This window comes from Cervus canadensis, chromosome 4 (assembly GCF_019320065.1).
Source record: "Cervus canadensis isolate Bull #8, Minnesota chromosome 4, ASM1932006v1, whole genome shotgun sequence".
Taxonomy (NCBI): Eukaryota; Metazoa; Chordata; class Mammalia; order Artiodactyla; family Cervidae; genus Cervus; species Cervus canadensis.
The window spans coordinates 38,931,468-38,952,353 of record NC_057389.1 but is presented as its reverse complement, the minus strand read 5'-3'; the positions used below and the strand labels follow the sequence as shown (position 1 = coordinate 38,952,353).

Here is a 20,886-nt window from a genome sequence, read left to right as displayed (position 1 = left end):
AGTCAGATGTGACTAAAGCAACTTAGCACACGCACGCGTGCTAAAAAAAAAAAAAAAAAAAAAAACTAGGGAAATGTCATGAGAAGCCTTGGTAGAAAAGAAAATTGAATGAGGAGTGCGGCTGCAGTCTGGAGAACTGGGCTAAAACCCCGGCACCAAGTAGCTAAAGTATTCCCAGGGCAAGTCACTGCACCAGCAAGCTCCAGAACTTCTTTTGCCTCACTTTCAAAATAAAAGAGCTGCATCTAAGAACTGGAAAGACTCCTCAAAGTCCTCAAAATTTTGTGACTCTGCATGTGGTTCAGTAAAAATCAAGGCCAGATATAAGGCCTCAGAAACTTCTAGTGGGAACAAGTATGAGTTGTAGTCATTTGTTCTTTGATGTCACAGAGGAGAAAATACCTTTTATTTTTATTTACAACCCTCCCTCTGAGCTATGTGCACAAATGAGAATGGAAAGTAGATATATACACTACTATATGTAAAACAGACAGCTAGTGGGAAGCTTCTGCGTAGCACAGGGAGCTGAGCTGGGTGCTCTGTGATGACTTAGAGGCCGAATGGGAGGGTGGAGGTGGGAGGGAGGCTCAGAGGGAGCGGATGTATGGATACTTATAGCTGATTCACGTTGTACAGCAGAAACTAACAGAGCACTGCAAACCAATTATACTCCAATTAAAAAATAAATAATAAAAAAATTAAAAGAAAGCAGACATGGAAAGGAAGGAAGACAGAAAATAAAAACTGTATTTAAAATCTTATTTTCAAACTTTTGGATTCAAGCAGCAAAATTTCTTCTCAGCCCCACAAGCTGCCATTTACCTAACTAGAATCATCCAGAGGTCTCTCCTGTAGTGGCATCTTTTGCCTTTTCCCTGTCTCTGGGAATGCAGTTGAAGAAAACATCCATCTGGATGATAAAGAAAATGTATGGCCCTTGGATGAGGCTAATCAGTTCATACAGTGATGTAACTCTGACTTCTCCCATCTGAGATAAACGGTCCTGGCAATCTTTAAATATAGCTGTCCTACAAAATCACATGGCATCTAATGCCAAGTGTACATGGACTAAAACCAGCTGCAAAATATGAGTGAATTTCTGTTCAGAGCCTTGCAGCATTAAACAAGAATGGCTCCAAACATTGTTAGTCTAATCTGAATAATACTCTGCAAATATTTCATATTTACTTTTATCTACTACAGCCCAATCACTTCATGACTGGGTTGCATGACTTTACTTCATTAACATGAAATCCACATGGACTTCAGCCACTGTTAACATATTTTCCTATAAGCTGATTCCTGGGGGGAGAAAAGGGTTCTGTGGTCACAAGAAACACCTGGAGTAACAGGCAAATTTGGCCTTGGAGTACAGAATGAAGCAGGGCAAAGGCTAATAGAGTTTTGCCAAGAGAATGCACTGGTCATAGCAAACACCCTCTTCCAACAACACAAGAGAAGACTCTACACATGGACATCACCAGATGGCCAACACAGAAATCAGATTGATTATATTCTTTGCAGCCAAAGATGGAGAAAGTCTACACAGTCAGAAAAAAACAAGACCAGGAGCTGACTGTGGCTCAGATCATGAACTCCTTATTGCCAAATTCAGACTTATATTGAAGAAAGTAGGGAAAACCACTAGACCATTCAGGTATGACCTAAATAAAATTCCTTATGATTATACAGTGGAAGTGAGAAGTAGATTTAAGGGACTAGATCTGGTAGACGGAGTGCCTGATGAACTATGGATGGAGGTTCATGACACTGCAGAGGAGACAGGGATCAAGACCATCCCCAAGAAAAAGAAATGCAAAAAAACAAAATGGCTGTCTGAGGAGGCATTGAAAATAGCTGTGAAAAGAAGAGAAGCAAAAAGCAAAGGAGAGAAGGAAAGATATACCCATTTGAATGCAGAGTTCCAGAGAATAGCAAGGAGAGATAAGAAAGCCTTCCTCAGTGATCAGTGCAAAGAAATAGAGGAAAACAACAGAATGGGAAAGACTAGAGGTCTCTTCAAGAAAATTAGAGATACCAAGGGAACATTTCATGCAAAGATGGGCTCAATAAAGGACAGAAATGGTATGGACCAACAGAAGCAGAAGATATTAAGAAGAGATGGCAAGAATACACCGAAGAACTGTACAAAAAAGATCTTCACGACCTAGATAATCACAATGGTGTGATCACTCACCTAGAGCCAGACATCCTGGAATGTGAAGTCAAGTGGGCCTCAGGAAGCAACACTACGAACAAAGCTAGAGGAGGTGATGGAATTCCAGTTGAGCTATTTCAAATCCTGAAAGATGATGCTATGAAAGTGCTGCACTCAATATGCCAGCAAATTTGGAAAACTCAGCAGTGGTCACAGGACTGGAAAAGGTCAGTTTTCATTCCAATCCCAAAGAAAGGCAATACCAAAGAATGCTCAAACTACTGCACAATTGCACTCATCTCACATGTTAGTAAAGCAATGCTCAAAATTCTCCAAGCCAGGCTTCAGCAATACGAGAACCATGAACTTCTAAATGTTTAAGCTGGTTTTAGAAAAGGCAGAGGAACCAGAGATCAAATTGCCAACATCCGCTGGATCACTGAAAAAGCAAGAGAGTTCCAGAAAAATATCTATTTCTGCTTTATTGACTATGCCAAAGCCTTGGACTATGTGGATCACAATAAACTGTGGAAAATTCTGAAAGAGATGGGAATACCAGACCACCTGACCTGCCTCTTGAGAAATCTGTATGCAGGTAAGGCAGCAGCAGTTAGAACTGGACATGGAACAACAGACTTGATCCAAATAGGAAAAGGAGTACGTCATGGCTGTATATTGTCACCCTGCTTATTTAACTTATATGCAGCGTACATCATGAGAAACGCTAGGCTGGGTGAAGCACAAGCTGGAATCAAGATTGCTGGGAGAAATATCAATAACCTCAGATATGCAGATGACAACACCCTTATGGCAGAAAGTGAAGAAGAACTAAAGAACCTCTTCATGAAAGTGAAAGAGGAGAGTGGAAAAGTTGGCTTAAAGATCAACATTCAGAAAACTAAGATCATGGCATCTAGTCCCATCACCTCATGGGAAATAGATGGGGAAACAGTGGAAACAGTGGCTGACTTTATTTTGGGGGGCTCCAAAATCACTGCAGATGGTGATTGCAGCCATGAAATTAAAAGATGCTTACTCCTTGGAAGGAAAGTTATGACCAACCTAGACAGCATATTAAAAAGCAGAGATATTACTTTGCCAACAAAGGTCCGTCTAGTCAAGGCTATGGTTTTTCCAGTGGTCATGTACGGATGTGAGAGTTGGACTGTGAAGAAAGCCAAAGAATTGAAGCTTTTGAACTGTGGTGTTGGAGAAGACTCTTGAGAGTCCCTTGGACTGCAAGGAGATCCAACCAGTCCATCCTAAAGGAGATCAGTCCTGAGTGTTCATTGGAAGGTCTGATGTTGAAGCTGAAACTCCAATACTTTGGCCACCTGATGCAAAGAGCTGACTCATTGGAAAAGACCCTGATGCTGGGAAAGACTGAAGGCAGGAGGAGAAGGGGATGACAGAGGATGAGATGGTTGGATGGCATCACTGACTCAATGGACATGAATTTGGGTGGACTCCGGGAGGTGGTGATGGACAGGGAAGCCTGGCGTGCTGTCATCCTAGGGGTCGCAAAGAGTCAGACACAACCGAGCAACTGAAATGAACTGAACTTGGTCACAAAGTTTGGTATATGCAGCATACTATGTTTTAAATAGTCAAATGCATGTAAGTACCTCAAAAGCTCTAAAACAAGACCAGCTGAATTTATCAGACTCCACATTTCTCAAATTTGGGCTTCCCTGATAGCTCAGTTGGTAAGGAACCCTCCTGCAATGCAGGAGACCCCAGTTTGATTCCTGGGTCGGGAAGATCCACTAGAGAAGAGATAGGATACCCACTCCAGTATTCTTGGGCTTCCCTTGTGGCTCAACTGGTAAAGAATCCACCTGCAATGCAGGAGACCTGGGTTCGATCCCTGGGTTGTGAAGATCCCCAGGAGAAGAGAAAGGCTACACACTCTAATATTCTGGCCGGGAGAATTCCAAGTCCATGGGGTCACAAAGAGTTGGACACAACTCTGCAACTGAACACCAGTTAACTACCTTAAGCTGTATAAATTCTCTCCGATTTTTCAATGACTAATTAAAAGGACTCTGAGAGCCTCAGAGTCCACCACAGAGACCACCTGGACGGACTAGAAACCTGATTGATTATTCAAGCAGTCTACTTCTAACTATACTATTCTCTCTGCCTTTCTAGAACCTTGCCTAGAATTTTAAACCACAAATTTAACTCTGCATTGCATAAATATGGAAGTCTCTAAGTTGCTACATGAGAGCAAGCTGTCTTTCTGAATAAAATACCAGGTCCCACAAAGCCTAACATTAATTATCCACAGTACCCACCCCAGTGTTAGATACCAGCAGGCAAGCCAACCAGTACTCATTGTTTAGAAGTTAGAAAGATATAAAAAATTGAACAATTAGCTCTACAAACCAGTAGCAGGAGCCCCTCCCTCCTCCTAATCACAGGGTGATAGAAAAGCAAAACAACAAAATACATCTGTATTCAAGAAAAAACTGAACCCATCTTAGCACACATCAACCCTGTTGGTTTTTCTGGTTTTATATGTAAAATACTAAAAAGAATTTTTTTTTAGTCTTCTGGGGTAAAACGTGTTAAGGAGTACCAAAGTATCAGTAAAATAATTTGCTTTGTAAAAAGAGAGAGAAGAGACAGGGCCAGAAGCAATAAGGAAGAGTAACAAAGATGGTGGACCACATTCACAAGAATGCCATGTAGTTCACCCCAAACTCAGGAGTTCGCAGAAGGCAGCCCTGAGTTGGGAGCAGTAGGCTGCCACCTTTCTCCTTCCAACCCTCAGGGGGCAATCAGTGAGCTAAACTGAATTACTCATTTGCAAAAGATTGGGCTGGAAGGGAATGGGCACCGATGAGGGTAAATTAAGCCAGTCCTATTTTCTCTGGCTCTTTTTTAAATTCTTTAGCTAAAAATAGTCTCCAAATTATAGCATCAGCTGCTAATCTAAAATGTTATCTCCTTGTCCTGGCCCACCAGCCTGCTTCCTGAGTGCTCTGGGCTACAGAGTGAGGAAATGGAGAAGAGAGAGAAGTCTACTTAAAATTAAAGGTACTAGATTTCAGAGGTGGCATAACCTCAAGAGACAATGTGACCAGGGACAAAGACTTTGGACAGATCAGGGTCCTAGAGAAGAGGCCCAGACAGGTTACCTGTCTTAAATATATAAGTAACTTACTCACTTATATGGAATAAGCAGGAGGTTGTCTTCTGCCTCTAACACAAAGCACATACTCTTCTAAAGGCAAACTCTTCCTATATGTCAATGGCTCCACTCACAAATTTATACAACTAGAAAACAAAAGGGTGCTCTTACTTCTGATCCTCTACGTGACATGACTCTAGCTTACCTTGGGAGGTGATAGTGACTATTAAGATACTGTCCAGCATAAGGCATCAGTGGCAAGTCCACCCTGGTCTGATATGGTAAAAACAAAACAAAACAACAACAAAAAAAAAACCCTAGGGTAAACATTTTGGCATAGGCTAAATCATGAGAGTTGGACCATAAAGAAGGCTGAGTATCCTTGAAGAACTGATGCTTTCGAACTGTAGTGCTGGAGAAGACTCTTGACAGTCCCTTGGACATCAAGGACAAGTCCCAAGGACAAGGAGATCAAACCAGTCAATTCTAAAGGAAATCAACCCTGAATATTCATTGGAAGGACTGATGCTGAAGCTCCCATACTTTGGTCACTTGATGCAAAGAACCAACTCACTGGAAAAGATCCTGATTCTGGGAAAACTGAGGGCAAGAGAAGGAGGGCAAGAAGAAGAGATGGTTGAATGGCATCACTGACTCAATGGACATGAGTTTGAGCAAACTCTGGGATATAGTGAAGGACAGGGAAGCCTGGTGTGCTGTAGTTCATGGGGTCGCAAACAGTTGGACACAACTTAGTGACTTAACAAATCATGGACAGTTAAAGTGAGCTCAGGAGTTGGACTATATGGATTCACATCCCATCTCCAGCACTTGATAACTGGACAGCTTATTTCATTTCCCCAAGTTCAATTTCCCCATCAGTAAAATGAGAACATGCTGCACACGTGAGCTGTCACCATGTTCACAAAGAGCCTTAGCAAACACTTAGCATAGTACCCGGCAGGGACTAAGTGCTCAATGAGTGCTAGCTAATACTAGTCCTATTCTACTTTCATAGATATCTTCTCTTAATATTCACAGTTATCAAGCTTTGATTCTACTCAGTGGAAGCCTGGAGACATGGCCCCCAGTTTTTTGTCCCTACCAGAATAAAAGGCGCATACTTTTGAAAGTGAAAGTGAAGTTGCTCAGTCGTATCCGACTCTTGCCTACCAGGCTTCTCCGTCCATGGGATTTTCCAGGCAAGTGAACTGGAGTGGGTTGCCATTTCCTTCTCCAAAATAAAAGGCACATACTTTAATACTGACCAAAAAACAGCCACAATTACTACCACTGTTGCTGTTACCACTCCTGCTACTGTACCACTTGGATTACTGTGCATGTCTTTTTCCTCTTCTTTCTGTCCTTTGCTCTCAAAATTCCACCCACATGCTCTCTCATTAACTTGGGCTTGTATTTCCTTTGTAGAAACACACATTGTGGTTCAAATCCCATCTCTAGCACTATCTGTCTGTTTGATGGTGGGTAAGTTTCTGAACCTCTCTGACACTCGGTTTACTTATATGTCTCTAACATAAGGCTATAAAAAGGGTTGAATAACATAATATTCATAAAGATCTTATACATGAAAGCCCTCAGTACATGTGAGCCATTTCTCAATTTCTCATCAGTATACAGTAGATTGAGGGTCTTGGAACAGTACCAGATTCTCTCCCTGCGCTAAAAAAGGGAGAGCATTATATTTGTCAAATAGCCTGTATGAAAATCTACATTTATAAATAGTTTAGCATATTTATAAAAAGTTCACCTCTGCAAGACTCATTTTTCTAAATGTCAGGACCATCATGATGATAATAGCCCAAATTAAAGTCCTCCACCCAGACACTCAACTGCTCATGCTGCAGGGGATTTATCTGCTAAAACCTGGCTTCCCAGGTGGCACAGTGGTAAAGAATCCGCCTGCAATCCAGGAGGTACAAGAGAAGCAGGTTTGATCCCTGGGTTGGGAAGATCCCCTGGAGAAGAAAATGGCAGTCCACTCCAGTATTCTTGTCTGGAGAATTCCATGGACAGAGAAGCCTGGTAACGTGAAGAGCTGGATGCGACTGAGCACCGCACATCTGCTAAAGATATCCGGACACTACATAGTGGGCTTTCACCAGGAAAGGGTTATAGCTGAATTATGATAGAGCCACAAATAAGAGCAGCTTGGCAGAAGGAGGTGGGCAAAGAAAGTGAATGTACCCCCCACCCTCACGTCCCAACTGGACCCCCCAGATCCACTGCAAGGGGCTTCTGGTATAAGCAAGGCAAGGAGGGAGGAGGAGGAGGACAAAGGTATCGCCTCAATGGATGTTCCTTTTCATGATGTGCATTGATTTTGTTTATGGAAACAGATTCTTTAAAGCAATTTTGGGCTTCCCTGTGGCTCAGTTGAAAAAGAATCCGCCTGCAACGTGGGAGACCTGGGTTTGGTCCCTGGGTTGGAAGATCCCCTGGAGGAGGGAAAGACTACCCACTCCACTTCTGGCCTAGAGAATTCCATGGACTGTAGTCCATGGGATCGCAAAGAGTGGGACACAACTGAGCGACTTTCACTTTCTTTCTTTTAAAGCAATTTAGATAAACCGAAGTTAGAATTTAACCTCCCTTTTCTGTTTCCAAAAGAGGACAAGAAAGTAGGGGAACCAAGAGGAAACTGGGGGACCTGGACAAGGTGGAGGAACAAATGAATAATTTCCTGATGTGCACCACATCCAACATGGTACGCCTGGCCTCAGACAGGCACAAGCTTGTAAAAGAAGCATCACACTAACCTCACTTACTCTCAGGGTCAAAAATACTACTGATTTGAGCCCCACCTCTCAAGCTTCACTGTGGCTACTGTGATCTGGATAAAAAAGTTCATGTTCTGTTTACTCTTCCCCTCTCACAAGGTCCAGGACAAGCACCAGAATGAGAGAGAGGAAGGGATGAAGACACAGCCTACGGGACCCGGGAAAGGTCGTCCTTGTGAGCACCCCTGCCTCCAGCAGCAAAGAAGGCACCAACCTGCAAGCAACATACACCAAGTACATGGAGCTTCTAATTTTACAACCCAAGGTTTCCAACAAAGAAGGGGTGCAGCGGCCAGGGGAGTGCAGTTCACCTTCATGTGTGGCATGTTTCAACTTGACAACAATCCGTTTGGTGGATTGGGAAGTTCATCCCCGATTCCACTCTCAGGGAGCCTTGATTCTCTGAGCCAGGCTTGCTGCTTGTCACCCATGTGGGAAATACAGATGCAGTGGCAGCGTGGGCTGGCAAGGGGCTTGCCAGAGTGGGTTCTTGGCAGTGAGATACGTATACAGAAGGCTTAAAGGAAGGGCAAGCTCTGCTTTGGAAAGATAAATGTACTCAGCCAGCACAGTCTTAACTTTTTGCTTATCTCTGGGGCCCCTCTAAAGAGAAAACACAATACAAATATCTGGATGAGCTAAACAATGGTGTCATGGGAGAGCAACCAGGAATGGAGACAGAAAACCTGCGTTTTCTGTCCATATAACTCCAGTTCTGCTACTGAGTCCTTTGTATGGCTACATACCTATCACTAACACTCCATGGGCTCTGGATGGCTGCTTTTGGCTTATGTAGTTAAATATATATAATTATCATATTATATAAAATATATTATTACATATTATACATATATGTATAATATATATGTATGCGTGCAACATATATGTTGCTGTTTAGTCACTAAGTTGTGTCTAACTCTTTTACGACCCCATGGACTATAACTTGCCAGGCTCCTCTGTCCATGGGATTTCCCAGGCAAGAATATACTGGAATGTGCTGCCATTTCCTCCTCCAGGGGATCTTCCTGACCAACCCAGGGATCAAACTCACATCTCTTGCAAGTTTTCTCCATTGGTAGGCAGATTCTTTACCATTGAGCCACCAGGAAAGCATATATATATGCTTAGACTCTCTCTCTCACTTTATTTATATATGTATATATAATCTAAGCCTCAGTATCCTTATCAAGAAAAGATACATACTAAGAGTATTTACTTTGTGATGTAAAGGGAAGATTAAGATAATCTATGTCAAGGGCTCAGCACAGTGCCTAGTGTATAGTAAGTCTCAACAAAGTTTAGTCATCCTTTGACCACTTGTAAAGCATAGCACTATTTTTATTCTAAACTTTGGAGAGAGAAAAGAAAACAGGATCTGGGCATGCTGGCTAAGAAATCAAGTTTCAGTATTTAGAAAACAAAGGCAGGTCTACCATGCCTTCTACAGAATGGTGATATCATGTTTTGTAATTTGAGATAACATTGATTACTGCCAGGCAAGTCAACTGGCAAATTAAAATAATGATCACAATGCTTGGAAAGTACTGCAAAATCGGAGCATAGTCATTTTCATATGGTTGAAGATCCATATTGAGATGCTTGGGAGGTTTTAAATTCCTAGGGCATGAAAGAGCCCTGAGTTAGTCTAGGTTCCCCTGGCAAACCACTCACTCTTTGATGAAGAGTCATTGAGTAAGTCAAGAACCACCTACACCTAGATTATTACTGTCCCATGAATGGTGATCATTAAAGATGGATGTATACTTGTAGACTCCATCTGCAAGTGTTCACAAATTACTACCTTGTTACAGGAGTTTGCCTATATATATATATTTGTGAATGTGTACCTCCTTTCCAATTCCCAATACACAATAGGACCTCCACACCATGGCCTGCCCATGTAGACAAATGACAAAATTCTCCTGGGGCTGATGGACCAGTGGGTGGAAGTCATTCCAACAGAAAGTGATGTCTCCTGGTAAACCCAACCCATCTTTCCTAGTTTCCAGAGTTCTGCAGACTGGAGCTGGCCCACCCAGACTGGCCCCACAAAATTCTATACACTCTATTAGAAATTCAAGTGTAGACAGTATCCTCAACTAGACCAAGCTATTAGATATTAATGCTCAGACAACACCTACCTCACTCCAGACCAGCATGGTACCGAATATGACCTGTAACCCATCAAAGAAATTGTCCCCTATGATGATCACAGTCGCACCTCCTGTCGTCCATCCTTCACTCGGGCTGATGGCTTTGATACAGGGAGTAGCTGCTTTTCAACACACATGAAAAAGAGAAGGAGTCTGCTGTTAGAACCAAGCTTTAATGATGGGAGACTTGAGAAAAAGAAAAAAAAAATCTTTTATCTTTTCATGAACAGAAAGTCCCTCAAGATCTCAGCCATTTCCTAGTCACGTTAGGACCTGAAACTTCATGGTGCAATTTCAGTTTTTAAAAGCATTTCTTTTTTTGTTTCTATTAAGATACAGATATTTTCACCCAAATCTTTTTCAAACCTGAAATCTTATGAAATAAAACATAGAAGCAAAATTTTTTAATGAAATGTTAAAGATTTTTTTTCATGGGTGACATTTTGGAATATACTAGAAACCTTAGAGAATTGCTTAATAATTAAATATATCTCCTGAAAAGAAAACTCATAGATTTTTAGATAAACAGTCATGTCCAATGGGAAGGGAAGAAAGAGAGGAGACTGGAAGAGAACACCATTCTTGTTCCATGCCTTCTGTCTGTACCACTAGTGGAGCAATACTCCTGAATAAAAACCATTACATCTTTTGCAATAAATGTCATGGATCCCATTTTATAGATGCAAAGTATGCAGGTCATTCAGGGTGAATTATGTAACCAAATGGCTGAGTCAGGGCTGAACCACAGAAAGTCCCATGACCTTTGCTTGGTTGTCATTACCAGGCATAAAACCCAAGAACTGGCTTTTTCAAAACTTCCTATCTCCTTTCTTTCCATTATAAATGGCCCTTGGAGATGGGAAATAATTTGCAAATACTGTGATTCCAGACTGGAGGTGGTTTGCCCGATGAGCATGGCGTGCTTTCAACAGAATTACCGGGCATAAAAGAAATCTCTCAGGGAGTACTTTCGTGCCACTGAGAATTGTTAGCTCCACAATGCCATGCTGCTATTTCATGATCACTTTTATGAGCAAGAACAAAGCAAAATTCTAAAGCAAAGGAGATTCTGTGTAAGGAGAGAAAATGAGACCCTCTTCTTTAATAAAAAGTGTATTAAGTACTCCAGACTGACTTTCCAAGTATTGAAACCAATGAGAGCACCAGTTAATTTTAACGGGAAAAGACTGGCAAAAAATTACTGGACTTTGTCAAATTTGGCAAAATGTCATGCTTCAACTTTTGCAAGAAGAAAAGAAAATATGAAGCCCAGCCCTAAGGGACCATGGCTCACGTGCCACCATACAAACAAGTAGAATAGGTTTGATTTTGAGTCAAATTAATCTTATAAAAATTGCACAGAGAAATTTGGAAATATCCAAACTAAACATTTCATGTTGGCTGAACTCATAGCAGTACATTTACAGCTAACACTGGGCAGTCCAGATGCCTTTTCTCTCCTCCACTTTCTCCCAAAAACAAAATAATTAATCAAAGAAATGTAAATGATTCATGGCTTGAAAATTCTTGTTCAATTTTTAACACTCATAAAGGTTGTGGATCAATGTTCCACAGGCATAGGACTTTTTCATAAAATTTTCCTTTAAAAGTAACCATGTTTAAATGCATGATTGAGTACTCCCAAACCAATGGTAGAACATGATGTATGATCCCAAACAATTTATAAGAGACATAAACTACATTCAACTACTATATAAAATTCTTAAAATATAAACAGTTTGGACACATTCTAGTTAATGTCTCAAAATCTTAATTCTTAATTTCTAACTCATTATAAGTATATAGTTGCTAGAGTGGAATAGAAAAGGTATTACTATATCCTTAGATACTTCTGAGAAGAATAGAACATTGATTTTACTGAACTGGTCCTGAAAGAGTCTCTCTGATGGCAAAGTGTGGAATCCAATGGTATCATTAAACTCTGACTCTGTGATTGCCCTCATTAACCAAAAAATAATCTTGGTGCTTATTACCTGTATTAGTTTAAGGATTTCTTCTGAGTTTTTAAATTTTATTTTATTCACATAAACATGTTCTTTTAGTTAAGTATGGGCGCCTCCAGGCTTTCTCATCATTGCACAAGGGTGGCATCTGGGCATGTTAGTGTATCTTTGAGAGTCTCTCCTACAGGCAAAGAAGTTATAATAGCATATGGCCAAGAACTGTAGATTTTAGACTTGCACCAGCTTTCTTTTTTCCATTTGCTATTGTAGGATACAGAAGGCATGTAATTGCATATATGTATGGCAACCCACTCCAGTACTCTTGCCTTGAAGATCACATGGACGGAGGTAGGCTACAGTCCATGGGGTCGCAAAGAGTCAGACACGACTGAGCGACTTCACCTATATATTTATGTATAGATATAAGTACATATATGTATATGTCTATGTGATGTAAGTACATATATGTATAGATGGTGTGCATATATGTTCAAACATTTCCTAAGGAATCTAACAATGTTTTCAACCATTCAGAAACAAAGTTACAGGTCAACTAGTTGGAGATAAATGAGAATCAAGTTAGTATAGAAAAACTGGTGAAGAAACAATATATGAAACCATCTTCTTAGTTTTTTGGGAGGGAAAAAAAAGGTTTGGAGGAAGTACTAAAGGAGAAGAGAGGCACCCCTGGGTCCATCCTACCCTTGTGCTCAATACAATCCACTATCCCTGCTAAGGGACGAGGTACTAATCTCAGAACAAGTCAATCGGGTCTCTCTTTATAAGCTGAAACCTCAAAGTTTTCCAGGTATACATGTCTCCTGTACACCTATATCATAGCCATCTTAAGAGGAGTTGTTGGGGAAGCTTCTCTACTCCCCTACTGGGAAGATTAGAGAATCCGTAAAAGGCATCCTGGGCTGACCCACTGAGAGAGAGGGCTAAGGAAGGGATGTTACTGGTATTTAGTAACCTGGAGTCAAGAATGCTAAGTATTCAGTAAGACATGAGACAGTCCCCCAAACAAAGAATCCTAAAATGTCAACAGTGCAAGGTAGAAGCCACTGTGACTAGCTAAACAGATCAGGCTCAAGAGCAGCTGTGAAGAACTCACAGATCCACACCAGCCAAGGCAAGAAACACAAATGAACACAGCAGCCCAGGGTCTCAGAGCAAGCATGAGATGGCTGGCTGGTGACACCGAATTGGGGAGGCTCCAGCCATTGGTATCCCCACACAGATGCAGTCCCTGGGAGAGCTGGTCTTCTGAGCTTTCAAAAGGAACCAGAAGCCCAGATTTTTATGTGAAATTTCCCAGTCTCTAAATGCTGGCAACTAATTCATTTTCTTAACGTGTAGGCCAAACAAAATGTTTATGGATTTAAATTTAACTCATAGGCTGCCATCTTACATTTTTACCCTAGTCACAAACTTGCCAGACTAAAAGCAGCCCAAGAAATACTTTCAATTGTGCCTAAAACTATAGGTACCCAAATGTTCACTGCAGTATTAACTGTGAAAAGCTTAAGTCTAAGTGTCCCCCCTAATAAGGGAGTGATTAAATAAATCATGATATATCCATATATACGATATGTCAAAGGTCATTAGAACAGATGAAAAAATTTCTATAAACTGACATGGAAAGATGTCAAAATACGTTAGTAAGTAAAAAAAACAAAAAGCAATTTGTAGCCTAGTGAATAGTGTGATTCTGTTAATTATAAAATGATATATACATGCCTATAGGCATGAGCGTGTGCAGTTATGTGTGAACAGGTGTGATAGACAAAGTCTGGAAGGATGTCCAACTATCCCCAGTGGGTCTATATGAAAAAGGAAGGTGACTAGAGAAGAGAGACTCTATTCAACTTTACTCTATAGACAGCTGTATGGTTTGAATTTTTCAGTGAGCACCTACTAAGGTAGTATGTTTTAATTTTTTAAAAAAAGTAACACCAGAGCATTTAATTCTGTGAAAGATAAAAGCTGTATGCTTTATAACAAACTGATACCAATTTTTTTAAAGCCCAGATGTACTGACTAACAGACCCTAAGCCTTCCCCCACCCCTTCTTCACTTTGAGAAAGCTCAGAAGACATCTGCAGCAGCCATGGACTTGTTTTTCTTTCACTCAGGATATCCAGAGAGATACAGAAAGATGACAGTTCATAATAATCACAGTGGATGTATTCAGTGAAACCTGAAGGTGAAAAGTCTCATGAAAGAGTTCAACTCAACCCAGGAGTATAATAATCAACACAATTCTATCTCAAAGGAAATATTATGGAATAGAGGAGAGGGGTGGATTTGAATACAAAACCACTTTTATTGACCAAATCTTGATTTAATTAATAAAAGACTCTTCCTTCCTCACCAATAAATTTTCACACTCTGGGTATCCACAAGGACAGTAAGCCAATTCCTGGTTCTAAATCTCATTAAAAATATAAGTCTGGGTATGGTTTTTTTTTCCCCCAAACCTCTCCTCCCACCCCCAACAGCCACCCAAGTAAAGGAGATTTTCCTTCCTTCAAACTATGACAATAACATGATTACACTACCACAGTTTAGCATAATGGCTCTGAAATGCTCGTGGCACATTGCAGAGTTAAAGTGGAAATTATTAGGTAGCTCTTCTTTGTTATAATAATGATCACTCCACAAATAAAAGCTCTTCTCCCAAAGGTACTGCAAGGCACAAAATGCTAATTCTGAAGATTATGTGTGCGCTTTTATTAAATATTACTATGCCCTGCCTGTTTGAGGGCTTCTCTGCTCTGATTGTTTTATGAGTACCATGTTAATGTCATTCCCATCTTACTAGCAGCAGGCACACATTTTAGCGTTTGTATGAGAGTTGATCAAAGGCCACGTGCTGGGGGAATTGCTGAGAAAACATGGACAAGCGATAAAAATCTAACAGATTAATTGGTTTAAATTTCATTTCAGGGTGTTGAACTTTGGCTCGGGACTCTAATACTACACCGTGAGTCAGGGCCTAATTACCAGATTTCCAATTTGCTTCTGAACAATGGTTGTGGTGAGAAGGAAAAGAGAGGGAAGAATGAGAAGAAGGGGGGGAAAAAAAAACCCGAAAGAAAGAAATCATTCAGGCTCCAGTACATATTTAACAACTAATGTTCTGTGTGCAGACAATTGCACCAGGGGACATTTGCGCTCACCTGCTCTACTTGCAGAGTATTTATATTTCCTTTCAATAGCCACAGAAGGCAGAAGAAATCATGGATGGCCTCAGCAGTTTCAAATTTTCTGATTTACAGAATCAGTATTACAAGATTCTAATGCCTGCTCTCCCACACTAGAAGTATCAGGCTCTTTATTAGCAGGTAAATTTATAAGCTGGATCGCCCCTCAGCCTCCAATAGAAATGATCTATTTCACTGATAGAAAGGCAGGGCCAGAAGAACCATGTTTACCTCAGGGTTTATGGGTGGCCTTGGGAATAAGGGTTAATTGAGCTCAGAGGTGCCTGCCCATTGAGGTGAATTAGTGGTGTGTGCAGCTATCAACAGGGGCCTGGGGCTGCTCTTACTTTTGCCTCTGAAATCTCTTTGTACCGTGATCAATACCTCTCTTGTTTGGGGTAGCCGAATAGATGACCTGGGTGTAGCATTTACCATCGCTTCTCCCTAAAATGAGGCTTTTGTGACAGCTGATGTCCCATTATAATGAAGTCTCATTAGAGATGTGTTATTTGGTTCTTTTCTCCATCCCTGTATTTAAATACCAGAGGCAAACACTCAGTTGGTAAAAAGTGCAAATCCAGAAAAGTTCTAAACTCATTTAAATCTCAAAATAAAATTTCAGTGGCTATTTTCTATTTCCTTTGTGTATGGTATATTCAAAAATGGAAGCCCTCTTTTTCCAGCATTCTATCCTGTTATCTAGAACTCCCTACTACTGATGAACATTTCTACAGAGCAGATACCGATGCTTACAATGCAGGTGAAGATGCTGGCACCAGCCCTTAATGGCCTCTGAGTAAAGACAGAAAGATGCAATTACGTTAAGTTGATTTTAACATTCAGGGTATTATAGCATCTGAAAATGGGCCAGAGCTCCAGCTGTTCAAATTCCACATTTACCACTCAGTGTGACCTTGAAGCAGTCACTTACCCTAAGTCATCCACTCTAAGCAGCAGTGATACCACCTCACAGATTCCTGGCGAAATGCAGCAAGTGCCTGCTTGGGTTTTGCTGTTTTACTATGTTCCAGGCACATAGGATTCTAGTTGCTAATATATTAGTTACTGTCATCATCAGTTCCCCACTAACCAGAGTTTATTTACTAGAAGACATCATAGTCTCACCATCACAGATCATATAACGTATAATAAAACTTTCCTAGGAACTTTCAACCCAGTGACTTGCTAACATAGCTAAGTTTACTGAGGAGGTGGATTTGGCATCAGTACTTACAAACTAGAATGTTTATTCCTAAGGTTCTCATTTGCCTGGAATGAATATTAATGGCAATCTTTTCAGAAATGAGGAATTAACTTTAATATTATCCCAAATTCTTGAGACTTGGCAGAAAATGTTGTGAAACCCATGAGCTCAGCTCATTTCTGCGGGACACTTGTGACCTCATAAAATCTCAGGCCTTTTTCTCTCTTGTATTTACTTGATTTTGGTGAGGTTATGCTTGGGTGCAAGACTGTTCCAGAGATGGGGACACAAGGTACCGCCACTTGGACTCAATGAACAGATCATCTGCCCTTCCTGTTTAATCGGACTATTGTTTTGCTGGATTTTCCTTTTTTTTTTTTTAGGTGAAATGGTGACTTTCCTGACGGCTCACAGCTCAGCAGCAGCAGCACCTGCATTCTTTGATCCTGACAACCGGTAGCTGTAAGCCAGGGAGGAAGGCAAGTGGAGGGTTTGGCCGGAATGGAAAGCCTGGCCCCGTGAATTTTCACCACATTCAGGAAGCAAATCTATTCGATGTTCACCCCCTCTCCAAGTGGAAGCCTTAGACACCAGTAGCAGTTACAATGCCTGACCTGAACCCTAGCACCAGAGGGTACAAACTTCACTTTCATAACCTCACCACAGACTCCTAGTCAACTAATAAATAGATATACACATTTGACAGTTCTCTCACTCAAGATGGAAGATTCTTTGTAACACTTATGAACTTGAGTAACCAAATTTATTTCTGCCTTCTTTTATTTTCTTTAGCAATTGCTTTATGCATTTAAGCATTTTATTGTTTATTAGGGGTTTTTATTTGGTTTTGTTTTGTTATTGGTCTGCATTTACTGCCCTATCCACTAGCATATCTAGATATTACTTGGCAAAGAATCATATACTATATATACAAAAGAGCCTCCCTCCTTCTGTCTCTCCCACCCTCCACCGTGTGTACTTGTGTGTGATGGTATGTTTGTCATTTTGAAGAGAAATGTAACCTCTGGTATAGATATTTCTCAACACCAGATGCAATTAAATCTATTAAATATTAAATGAGGAGATCAAGTACTTCAAGTGTTTTTCATTCTTCATTCCAAAGTGACTTCTTTCGGCAAGAAAGCCCTTTGCTTTGACAACATTAATGGCTCTCTCAGAAAACAAGTAAAGGAAAGATTCATAGTCACTAGATGGAAACGTAGATCCAATATCCATCTGTATCAAGGCACAGCCCTAACCTGGCGGGTCATTTAGGGGTATCTAAACTTAGAGGAAGAGCTAAGTTCCAAACTATGCCATATGTAAATACAAAGCAAGCCCAAATTATATCTACTTCCTGTTTGTTTTGCAGATTTCTTATTCTATTCTGACTTAAAAAAATTGCTCAACAATCAGTGGGCACAGATCTGAGCAAGGGAAGGACAGAAATCCTGGTGGAACAATTGTAGTCTGGACATTCCAGGACAAGCACTTTTGGATTTCTGAGTTTGTCTTTGTGATCCAGAGCTCTGTGCAGGTTCACTACACAGGGTTATTTAAAAATTGAGCAGTGAAAAATCTTGACATTTTGATGTACCTGTAACTTCTAAATTGCCCTTGAAAGACTTGCTGAAGGCTTTTTGATTTAATGACACACAACACAGCACTGTTTCATAATATGCAAAAATTGTTTGTTAAAAACACTTTGGAAGCTCAGAATTTAATAACTCAAAGAGATAAGAATATATTGCTTCCCACCTCAAGTTTGATCTGCCAAATCCAAAATTAAAATGTACAAAATATTAACCCTAGAGGAGCTCGTAGCAAATAATGCCATCAGTTTTTCTTTTTGCTGTTGTTGTTCTATGATTGTCAGCAACCCCTTTGCAACAGAGAAAAATAATCATGGAGGGTGAGAGAACCCTCAAAATAAATAATTCATGGATCCAACTGTGATATTTGTTGCAACAATAGTAAATTCACTTGCCTCTGATTATACAGTAAGTAAATAACTCTTTTCTTACTGACAAGGAGAACTTTCATGCACAAAATTATTTTTAGCCTAATTCTCCTTATTATCCTACTATAAGAAGTTCTAGATATGAAAGTCTTGGAGGAAAGGGAAATGAAAATAACTTTCCAAAAATGGACACCCAATATTGTGAAAAGAGGAAACAATTTTCAGGTTAAAAAAAAAAATGTCACTGCTTCTTCATGGAATCCTCAAGTCTTTATTTGCAAGCAATCTCTCTGGGTCTGGAAAATCATAAAGTCAAATATGAGCAAGTCTAGTGGAAAATCTGTGACGCTAATCTTGGCTAGAGCCGTATTTTTAACAGGCCTTGAATGTGTGTGCCGGATTACCCAGATGGTCATACAGGAATCAGCCTGATAGGATTAAACCTTTATACTGAACTCTGCTCCATCTGTTCTCCAAGGTTTGCCTTTCCTTATCTGAATATGAATTTTTATCCTCCTTGTGTCTGGGAGTCAGACTAAATTCAGCATTCAAAGCAGAGATGCGTGCAGATAATTTAACATTTCACTAGTTAATTTCAGTCGATATCAGCTTGGTCTTTTTCTAGTAAACATTTTTGTAAAGAATTTTCCTAAGAAGGAATTTAAAAGTATGGAGAATCCACGTTCTTTGTTAAGAGGGCTTTTCTCCTCCCATTGAATTCTAGGACTTACTCCATTCACTATTCTAATAGGGGTTTACATTGACATTTGCACATAAAGATAGAAAAGGAAGACCTGTGTCCTCTCTCTAGATCCGACTATAAGAAGAGATGACATATAATTCCGACTGGATAAATGATCCAAGGAGACTATATTCGTGTATGTTTTGTTCTTTTTCTCCCTTTCAAGTATTAGTCGATATTTGATAAAATTATCTATAACAGCTGTCTCTATCATGTTCATTAGGTTTTCTATGTTTTTATGGAGGCTTTCTCAGGGTGGAGGTTATAACTCAGCTTCATCTTCAGTGCAACAGGTTGATGTTTGTTTTGCCCTCCTGTGCCTCTATCCCTAGAAGCAGTTAAAGCAGTGAAGTTACTCGTTTCTCAGCTGGAAAAGTTGGTTCCAGGCAAGTTGCAAGACAGAGACCAGTAAGTTGCCAATGGGCCAGAGCCTGGTGGGTGGCTTGGGGGTTTCCAACACTGTGACAAAGGACAGGGGAGGCCTGTGACTGCTGGGCTCAGTGAAGCAAACCAAGATGCAAATGAATAAATAAGTTGCATGAAAGAAGGATCTTTTGGAATCCTATTTTGTGTCTGGTTTATGGCCATGTGGTCATTAGATGTGATGTATTTACGCTTGTGATGGAACACGAGAGCCAGCAGCCTGTGGAACCCCAGGCCTAAGAAGACAGGATCCCTCCAGCAGTCTAGCGGGGCTCCAGTGGTTATCCACAGTCCCCTTGGTAACCCTAGTTTCTGGCTCTGTGCCATCACAAATGGCAACAGCAAGCAGCTCATCAAAAATTTAGGCTTTTCCATACATACATCTAGTTATTATATTTACACAGTACCCTTAACTGAACAGTCAAGGGGCAGAAAGCAGCAAAACTTCCCATTCAAGCTTAAGTAGACTTACACTTATTGACATAAACATACATAAAACATATAGAACGTATGGGTTGGGTTCCTTAAATTGACAATAATTCCAGTCAGGTGATAAGGGGTGATCCCAATAGGTGGTCCTAACTGATGAAATCCACTATAAGTAATCTCTTATAAAATAAACACACACACACACATATACAGCCCCAGTGTCTATTCTCTACACTTTATCCTAAACAAGGACACTGCACCAGATGTTCGATCCTGTTACTTAAATCTGTTTTGCCAAGTATGGTAGCCACTGGTCATAAGTGGCTACTGAAATTTAATTTTTAATTAATGAAAATTAAATAAAAATTATTTTCTCTGTCAAATCAGCCACACTGGCCAACAGTTCCATGTGACTAGTGATTATTACAGAGGACAGTACAGAAATAGAACATTTCCACCATCACAGGAAGTTCTATGGGACTGTGCTAATCCATAGTTCAAGTATAAGTAATGGGCCAGTCATTGACAGGGAATAATCAGAGCTAATCATTTATGGGGTGTCCTCCGTATGCCACGAATTGTGCTAGGAACAATTAATCTCTAATCCTTCCAACAGTGATCACAAAAGCAAATGTTCACAGGGCCAGACAGGAAAGGAAATAAATAAAATGGGCTAGGGGCAACACAGTGGGAGAGGTGGGGAGTGTGGGCAA

General features: G+C 40.5%; 1 protein-coding gene across 7 annotated transcripts in view; it reads right to left on the bottom strand.

Moving 5' to 3' along the window:
* The window catches only part of EBF1 (EBF transcription factor 1), a 403,840-nt gene that overhangs the window by 96,387 nt on the left and 286,567 nt on the right, over window positions 1-20,886 (bottom strand). For 4 of the 7 annotated variants that reach the window (XM_043464839.1, XM_043464841.1, XM_043464843.1 and 1 more), the window contains exon 9: window positions 10,234-10,364. In XM_043464839.1, coding sequence (XP_043320774.1) covers window positions 10,234-10,364 — 131 coding nt within the window. Of the gene's footprint in view, window positions 1-10,233; window positions 10,368-20,886 lie in introns of all 7 variants that reach the window. The other 3 variants (XM_043464838.1, XM_043464840.1, XM_043464842.1) reach the window with 1 other exon arrangement.